General features: G+C 46.7%; 1 protein-coding gene across 1 annotated transcript in view; it reads left to right on the top strand.

Moving 5' to 3' along the window:
• Nucleotides 1-228: 228 nt before the first annotated feature.
• LOC306918753 (peripherin-2-like) overlaps nucleotides 229-9,800 on the top strand; it is a gene marked incomplete at its 5' end in the record, with an annotated part of 35,719 nt that continues 26,147 nt past the window's right edge. The window contains 3 exons of the mRNA XM_079531620.1: nucleotides 229-547; nucleotides 4,138-4,298; nucleotides 6,465-6,565. Of these exons, the coding sequence (XP_079387746.1) occupies nucleotides 229-547; nucleotides 4,138-4,298; nucleotides 6,465-6,565 (581 nt within the window). The remainder of the gene's footprint in view (nucleotides 548-4,137; nucleotides 4,299-6,464; nucleotides 6,566-9,800) is intronic.

Below are 9,800 nucleotides of genomic sequence, written 5' to 3'. Positions count from 1 at the left end.
ACGGTGGGACGGTTGCTTCCCTCCTGCGTCACGTTACTCTTCAACTGAACGATAAAAAACGTCGGAAACCGCGTCCGTCAAACTGAACCTCGTCCGTCAAACTGCCAGGAAAAAAAAACCCCGACACGAACACTTTAAACCACACAGAACGGTGGAGATAAACATTTGAACTTTTTTTTTTAAAAATCTTTTATAGTTGTTGAATTGTGCGCGGTTTGACAACTAACCATGGCGTTCATGCCGGTGAAGTTCGACCTGCCGAAGCGCGTGAAGCTGGCCCAGGCGCTGTGGCTGCTCTACTGGCTGTCGGTCATGGCGGGCATCCTGATCTTCAGCATGGGCATCTTCTTCAAGGTGGAGCTGCGGAAGCGCAGTGAGATGATGGACAACAGCGAGAGCCACTTTGTGCCCAACCTGCTCATCCTGGTGGGCCTGGTCACCTGCGCCGTCAACGCCTTCGGCGGCAAGGTGTGCCACGACTCGCTGGACCCCGCCAAGTTCCCCAAGTGGAAGCCCATGCTGCAGAACTACCTGCTGTTCTGCTGCGGTAGGTTTGATCACGGCTCAGCGGTAGAGAGCGGGTCGGATGGGAACCGAAAGGTTCCCGGGTCGATCCCTGTGGGCTCCCCCAGAGTTAGTGTCCAAGTGTCCTTGAGCAAGACTCTGAACCCCTGATTGCTCCTGATGTGCAGGTTGGTGCCTTGCATGGTTTCCGTCGCCATCGGTGTGTGAATGGGTGAATGTAATGCACAATCTATGTAAAGGTGTGTGAGTGTGTGTGTGTGTGTGTGTGTGTGTGTGTGTGTGTGTGTGTGTGTGTGTGTGTGTGTGTGTGTGTGTGTGTGTGTGTGTGTGTGTGTGTGTGAATGCGTGTGTGAATGGGTGAATGTAATGCACAATCTATGTAAAGGTGTGTGAGTGTGTGTGTGTGTGTGTGTGTGTGTGTGTGTGTGTGTGTGTGTGTGTGTGTGTGTGTGAATGTGTGTGTGAATGGGTGAATGTAATGCACAATCTATGTAAAGGTGTGTGAGTGTGTGTGTGTGTGTGTGTGTGTGTGTGTGTGTGTGTGTGTGTGTGTGTGTGTGTGTGTGTGTGTGTGTGTGTGTGTGTGTGTGTGTGTGTGTGTGAATGGGTGAATGCAATGCACAATCTATATATAGCGCTTGGATAAAGGCGCTATATAAATGCACCATTATAGATCATAGAGGTTTGAAACGTAAACGGTACAACACAGCATAGGACAACAGGAACGTGCACACATAGACATCAAAGGGGGCTTCAGCCCCTGCCCTTTTACCCGTCTGTAAAACCACTGCCCTCTCCAGACCACCAATTAAGCATTTACTACATGGTGGAAGAAATGCAAACGCTACTCCTCTCCTCTCCTCTCCTCTCCTCTCCTCTCCTCTCCTCTCCTCTCCTCTCCTCTCCTCTCCTCTCCTCTCCTCTCCTCTCCTCTCCCCTCCCCTCCCCTCCCCTCCCCTCCCCTCCCCTCCCCTCTCCTCTCCTCTCCTCTCCTCTCCTCTCCTCTCCTCTCCTCTCCTCTCCTCTCCTCTGGGCTCAACAGCACTCTGTAGCTAGTGGAGATGCGGTGTGTATGGATTTCTAAACACATTTGTTCAAAGCAAAATATTGTGTTGAAGTTCAGGAGACTTGTGGGGAAAAAAAGCAATTCTCCTGAATGCTGCCTTAAGTTCTGGTTTGGACATTTTGCATTTCTTTCACCGTGTAGTAAATGAGGCATTCGTGGTCTGGAGAGGGCAGTCTCTCCCTTTGATGTCTATGTCCCTGATGGTCACATCTGTGCAATTGATAAAAAAATCACACCCGTGTGAACTGAGTGGTGCAAGGTCTTATATATAGCCTGATCAGCTGTGGTCTGACGTGATGTCAGTGACGTCACACACTAACCATAGCAACCATGCTCCTTTTTGAGTGGACAGGTACACGAACATACAGACAGGTACACGAACATACAGACAGACAGACAGGCAGACAGACAGGTACACGAACATACAGACAGGTACACGAACATACAGACAAAGCTGGTTATTGGAGTGGTTTGCACCACTAAAAAAGGATCGGAAAAAGTGACATCATCATGAAGTGACATCATCATGAAGTGACATCATCATAAAGTGACATCATCGTAAAGTGACGTCATCGTAAAGTGGGTTTGCGTTTTACACAAACATCGAAGCTAAAAGTGAGGGCGCAAATTGCGGTTGGTTTGTGATGATTTGATTGGTTGAGCAAGGAATGTGATGTCTGATGATAAGAGCGCCCCTCACTTCACACGGGTGTGATTTTTGTAGCTGATTTTTGAGCGGTGCCTCCGCTCCATTACGCAGCTATGTGTGTCCCCATGTATGTTGTGCGTGTGTGTGTGTGTGTGTGTGTGTGTGTGTGTTTGTGTGTGTGTGTGTGTGTGTGTGTGTGTAGGTATGTGTGTGTGTGTGTGTGTGTGTGTGTGTGTGTGTGTGTGTGTGTGTGTGTGTGTGTGTGTGTGTGTGTGTGTGTGTGTGTGTGTGTGTGTGTGTGTGTGTGTGTGTGTGTGTGTGTGTGTGCGCGTCGTGTGTGTATGTGTATGTGTATGTGTATATGTATGTATTTAAAAGGGGGGCTTTTTAGTAAAATCTAAGCCTAGAACACATACATCCATACATACATACATACAACACCTTCTGATATTTAAAAAACAAAGTAAGGTTACCAGTGAAGGGCAACCTGCCTATTCACTGGGGACTATGCAAGGCAGAGGCGTCCACCCCCCTGAGTCCAAGTTAGACTAGACCGCATACCAAATTCGACACACGCATTCCACACCCCCGCAGGGAGTGCAGTGCCCGGACTCGAGTCGGTCGGACCCACGGTTCTCCAGAACCACCACAAAAGGCTCTGCTCAGGCTCTGCCAGTGGGCCCAATCAGCCTAAATCCCCTCACAAGTGTAATTTCCAGTCTCTGCCAATTGATTGCCATGGCAACCCCACACCTGCCATTTGATTAGCCTACTTAACCACAGTCACAGTCAGTCAGTTTGCCCTCTTCACACACAGACAGATACAGAGACCCCCGTTCCACCGGTTGGTTCTTCGTGGTTCTTAGTCCATGAGCCAGAGCTCCAAAATTGGTGGGAAAAACTAGACCTATATTAAATTGTTTATAGGATCAATACAAGTAAATACATGATAACCCTTCCACAGTAGAAGCTTTTTCATATTTTCTATTATTTTGCATATTTTCCTACCTCATTTGCATATTTAAAAATGTAAAATGTGTAATACAATAAATCATTGTCTTCGTGTAAGTAATCAATTGGGGAAGTGTCATGGTGATAACAATCTAATATTGGTATGGTTTTGCAACTCAATTCATAATTAACGTTCCAATTTTGAAGCTCTGGCTCATGGACTATAAAGAACCGAACTGAACCGGTTCCCAGGGACAAATTAGCCATTGGGCCAGTGGGGCCTTGGCTCTCAGGGGCCTTTCGGGGGAATTGGACCCCGAAAAGGGCTCCTGGGGCCCTTCATTGGTCATTGATTTTGTTAAATTTAGGTCAAAAAGATGATAAAACACGGAAAAAATACGAAAATGCAGCGCGCGCGCAAACAATACCGGCCTAGGGGCCCTCGTGGGGGTTAATCTGTCCCTGCCGGTTCCCATTGGGAACCAACCGGTGGAAAAGGGGCCAGACAGGCCTAGTTAAAACGGGTGCTATGACAAGTTGACAACGGGTATTATTAGGTTCCCAAGTTGCATCGTTCTCCAGTAGGCCGGTGGCCGACGGGCACCTACAGGTCTAGTAGTGTTAATGTTAAAAATTCAGGGTTTTTTGAAAACCTAAAAAAAGAAAGATTACAAAACCTTGTTTTCTTTAATGTCAACAATCCAATTCAACAATAATGTCAACAATCCAATTCAACAATAATGTCAACAATCCAATTCAACAATAATGTCAACAATCCAATTCAACAATAATGTCAACAATCCAATTCAACAATAATGTCAACAATCCAATTCAACAATAATGTCAACAATCCAATTCAACAATCATGTCAACAATCCAATTCCAAAATGAATAAGAACAATTACAAAACCTTTTTTTCTCTTTAACGTCACCAATCCGTCCGCAGGCTTCAACGTGGTGCTGCTGGTGACGGCGCTGCTGTGTTTCCTGATGCAGTTCGCCATGTACCTGACCCTGGTGGAGGGCCTGAAGAACAGCATCAAGTTCTACAAGGACACGGACACGCCTGGACGCTGCTTCATGAAGAGGACGCTGGACATGACGCAGGTCAGGCACCGTGTGCAGGGGGGACACTGGACATGACGCAGGTCAGAGAGAGGCAGGTTGATACTGGACATGACCCAGGGGGGACACTGGACATGACGCAGGTCAGAGAGAGGCAGGTTGACACTGGACATGACCCAGGGGGGACACTGGACATGACGCAGGGGGGACACTGGACATGACCCAGGGGGGACACTGGACATGACCCAGGGGGGACACTGGACATGACCCAGGGGGGACACTGGACATGACGCAGGTCAGGCACCTTGTGCAGGGGGGACACTGGACATGACCCAGGTCAGGCACCGTGTGCAGGGGGGACACTGGACATGACCCAGGGGGGACACTGGACACGTTGCAGGTCAGGCACCGTGTGCAGGGGGGACACTGGACATGACGCAGGTCAGAGAGAGGCAGGTTGACACTGGACATGACCCAGGGGGGACACTGGACATGACCCAGGTCAGAGACCGTGTGTAGGGGGGACACTGGACATGAAGCAGGGGGGACACTGGACATGACGCAGGGGGGACACTGGACATGACCCAGGGGGGATGACGCAGGTCAGAGAGAGGCAGGTTGATGCTGGACATGACCCAGGGGGGACACTGGACATGACGCAGGTCAGGCACCGTGTGCAGGGGGGACACTGGACATGACCCAGGTCAGAGACCGTGTGTAGGGGGGACACTGGACATGACCCAGGTCAGAGACCGTGTGCAGGGGGGACACTGGACATGACCCAGGGGGGACACTGGACATGACCCAGGGGGGACACTGGACATGACCCAGGTCAGGCACCGTGTGCAGGGGGGACACTGGACATGACCCAGCAGGAAGACACTGGACATGACCCAGGGGGGACACTGGACATGACCCAGGGGGGACACTGGACATGACCCAGGTCAGGCACCATGTGCAGGGGGGACGCTGGACATGACCCAGGTCAGATGTGCAGGGGGGACGCTGGACATGACCCAGGTCAGGCACCATGTGCAGGGGGGACGCTGGACATGACCCAGGGGGGACACTGGACATGACCCGGGGGGGACACTGGACATGACCCAGGTCAGGCACCATGTGCACGGGGGACGCTGGACATGACCCAGGTCAGGCACCATGTGCAGGGGGGACACTGGACATGACCCAGGGGGGACACTGGACATGACCCAGGGGGGACACTGGACATGACCCAGGGGGGACACTGGACATGACGCAGGTCAGAGACTGTGTGCAGAGAGCGTTAGAGAGAGGCAGGGCGGCACTTTTGGCCCAAAATAGCGAAAATAGCAGATGTACAAGCTCACAACGCGTCGCAGTGTGACACGTTGAGAGCTTGTAGATCAGCTATTTTTGGGCGCAACCCAGCAACTCTTTATCTGCTGGAGTCTAGATGCGGTGCAGTAACAGCATGGATTTCTAAACAAATTAGTTTCAATGCAAAATTCTGCGTTCCAAGTTCAGGAGACTATTCTCCTGAAGGCTGCCTTCCTTCCGGTATGGCATGGAAATAAATGGAGAGAAGTTTGTATTTCTTCCATCATAGTAAACGCTACACTCGTGGTCTGGAAAGGGCAGTTGTTTTACAGACGGGTAAAAGGGCAGTTGTTTTACAGACGGGTAAAAGGGCAGTTGTTTTACAGACGGGTAAAAGGGTGGTTGTTTTACAGACGGGTAAAAGGGCGGTTGTTTTACAGACGGGTAAAAGGGCAGTTGTTTTACAGACGGGTAAAAGGGCAGTTGTTTTACAGACGGGTAAAAGGGGCAGTTGTTTTACAGACGGGTAAAAGGGCGGTTGTTTTACAGACGGGTAAAAGGGCAGTTGTTTTACAGACGGGTAAAAGGGCAGTTGTTTTACAGACGGGTAAAAGGGCAGTTGTTTTACAGATGGGTAAAAGGGAAGTTGTTTTACAGACGGGTAAAAGGGGCAGTTGTTTTACAGGCGGGTAAAAGGGCGGTTGTTTTACAGACGGGTAAAAGTGCAGTTGTTTTACAGACGGGTAAAAGGGCAGTTGTTTTACAGACGGGTAAAAGGGCAGTTGTTTTACAGACGGGTAAAAGGGCAGTTGTTTTACAGACGGGTAAAAGGGCGGTTGTTTTACAGACGGGTAAAATGGCAGGGGCTGAAGCCCCCTTTGACGTCTATGTGTGCAACGTCTCTTACTGTAGGTGGAGTTTCGCTGCTGTGGAAACAACAACTACCGCGACTGGTTCGAGGTTCAGTGGATCAGCAACCGTTACCTGGACATGAACAAGGACGAGGTCCGAGAGTGAGTATAAAACAACCGTTTTTTTAATTATCGACGCCCCATCGGAATTAATTGTTGCTATCCTAAATATTTACACGGGGGCGGCGGTGGCTCAGGGGTGTAGAGTGGTCCCGGGACTCTCCAAGTGTCCTTGAGCAAGACTCTGAACCCTCAGGGGTGTAGAGTGGTCCCGGGACTCTCCAAGTGTCCTTGAGCAAGACTCTGAACCCTCAGGGGTGTAGAGTGGTCCCGGGACTCTCCAAGTGTCCTTGAGCAAGACTCTGAACCCTCAGGGGTGTAGAGTGGTCCCGGGACTCTCCAAGTGTCCGTTGGCAAGACTCTGAACCGTCAAGACTCTGAACCCTCAAGACTCTGAACCCTCAAGACTCTGAACCCTCAAGACTCTGAACCCTCAAGACTCTGAACCCTCAAGACTCTGAACCCTCATATTGCTCCCGATGTGCAGGTTGGTGCATGCCTGGCATGGTTTCCTCTGCCATCAGTTCGTTAACGTGTGTGTGTGTGTGTGTGTGTGTGTGTGTGTGTGTGTGTGTGTGTGTGTGTGTGTGTGTGTGTGTGTGTGTGTGTGTGTGTGTGTGTGTGTGCGTGTCCGTGCGTGTGTGCTATGAATGTAATGCACAATCATTGTAGAGCGCCTTGGATAAAGGCGCTATATAAATGCACCATTTAACATTTACTACAATGGGAGTTATGGGATCATGTGTGATAAAAGGCCTGAATATGCTGTGTGTCGTTTCAACTACAACTTTTGAACCCTGGCCTCCCGACACGAGTGCTCCACATTTCTACCGGTTGAGCTAGGAGGAGACATGTTGTTGGAGGAGAGGATGAACTGCGATTTGAGCTCCATGCAGTACCTCTTGTCAACCACTAGTGGTCCTACTTACCCACCTGACCACAGGATCTATGGGCTGGCCCCCACACCAATGCTGCAGTGGTCTGCACTGACCACTAGTTGGCACTAGACCGCTGCCATTTAGAGATGGTTGCACAGAGTTGCATTGTTGTGGACTGACCTTAACCCGTTTAGGTTGTGGACTGACCTTAACCCGTTTAGGCCTTAACCGTTTAGACCTTAACCCGTTTAGGCCTGACGTCGACATTTAAAAAATGTCTTCTAAATCCTGACAGTTTTCTGAAATACCTATGTTTATATCAGTGGTGCCCAAAAATGATATGTAATCAGCCGCCGACCCCCATCTGAAAATATGTTGTTCCAGGAACCCCCCCCCCCCCCCCCCCCCCCCCCGTTCACTCTGAAAGAATATATATTCAAAGATTTGAGTTAAAAACGTTCACTCTGAAAGAATATATATTCAAAGATTTGAGTTAAAAACGTTCACTCTGAAAGAATATATATTCAAAGATTTGAGTTAAAAACGTTCACTCTAAAAGAATATATATTCAAAGATTTGAGTTAAAAACGTTCACTCTGAAAGAATATATATTCAAAGATTTGAGTTAAAAACGTTCACTCTGAAAGAATATATATTCAAAGATTTGAGTTAAAAACGTTCACTCTAAAAGAATATATATTCAAAGATTTGAGTTAAAAACGTTCACTCTGAAAGAATATATATTCAAAGATTTGAGTTAAAAACGTTCACTCTGAAAGAATATATATTCAAAGATTTGAGTTAAAAACGTTCACTCTAAAATAATATATATTCAAAGATTTGAGTTAAAAACGTTCACTCTGAAAGAATATATATTCAAAGATTTGAGTTAAAAACGTTCACTCTGAAAGAATATATATTCAAAGATTTGAGTTAAAAACGTTCACTCTGAAAGAATATATATTCAAAGATTTGAGTTAAAAACGTTCACTCTGAAAGAATATATATTCAAAGATTTGAGTTAAAAACGTTCACTCTGAAAGAATATATATTCAAAGATTCACGATTATTTAAAAATAGCAGACCTACAACGATCTGCTATTTTTCAATAGCTAAAGCATAACATAATGCTTAAAACACCAAAAGGGGTTCCCTCCCAGAATGGGTTGAATATTGCAATATGCGCCGAGTGGCGCGCTACGAGCTTGTAGATCTGCTATTTTTCAATAGCTAAATTATAACATAATGTTTAAAACACCAAAAGGGGTTCCCGCCCAAAATGGGTTTTAATATACCGTATTATGCAGATTGGTCTAAAATAGTGATGGGAGATTAATCGGCAAACACGTCGGTATCGGCCGATTTGATTTTTTTTTAGATTCATCGGCATCGGTTCGATCAATCAATCAGACCGATTAATTAATCGGTCCGATTGATCGGTCTGTCTTTACAGATAAACAAGCCCAATGTAACAGCTTGAACAGATCTACAAGCTCACAATAATAAATATAAAGGTTTTAAAGTTAACACTTTGATTGCTGCAAGATCTCAACAGGCCTATTTGGATGTTGCTGCCGTTTAACATTGCACAAAGGCCTTGTTCGGGGGCCCACAGTAAAATGTTCTCTTATAGCGAGAATCACACGCCTACATCAAAAGAAAGCTGAACTTGTCCACTTCAATTAAAAAAATACGTTTTGATTTTACCATGTTCCATTCTGGAGATATTGACCTTTTTGCAACACCTGCATTTGCCTGGAAGTGGTTATCTTGAACAGCGAGCAGAGTTATGGATGGTTTAAAGTCAGAGACATTGACAGGCAGATATAAAATTGAACCCAATAAATATCCTATACATCCTATACACCGAATGAAAGCCCTGAATGTGTACTTTTACGAGGAAAACAGTAAACATTGATCCCATCTACAGTTAGACAGTAATTGGTTATTGAATGCAGCTTGTGCCCACCAGATAACTTCAGAGAAGACATGGACGTGAACTCCTCAATATTCACAAAATAAGGCCTATAGCGACATATAAATACTATATACCGTATGAAACAGAAGACTCTCTGCTTTCATAAGGAAAAAAATTGTACTGTAATAATAAAAAAATCACACCCCTGTGAAGTGAGCAGTGCAACTCTACTTCTCTACTTATTCACTACAGCTCGCTATATACGGACTGAGGCAGAAAGTCATGTAAACCTTTTATTTACAGTTTGGTCTGTAAACTTCTACTGTAATAATAAAAATCACACCCCTGTGAAGTGAGCGTTGCAACTGTTGTGATGTGATTTTTATTATTACAGTAGAAGTTTACAGACCAAACTGTAAATAAAAGGTTTACATGACTTTCTGCCTCAGTCCGTATATAGCGAGCTGTAGTGAATAAGTAG

Source organism: Electrona antarctica (assembly GCF_951216825.1).
Source record: "Electrona antarctica genome assembly, contig: scaffold_210, whole genome shotgun sequence".
NCBI classification, from domain to species: Eukaryota; Metazoa; Chordata; class Actinopteri; order Myctophiformes; family Myctophidae; genus Electrona; species Electrona antarctica.
Note: the sequence above shows the minus strand (reverse complement) of the source record. Positions and strands in the feature narration are given on the sequence as shown.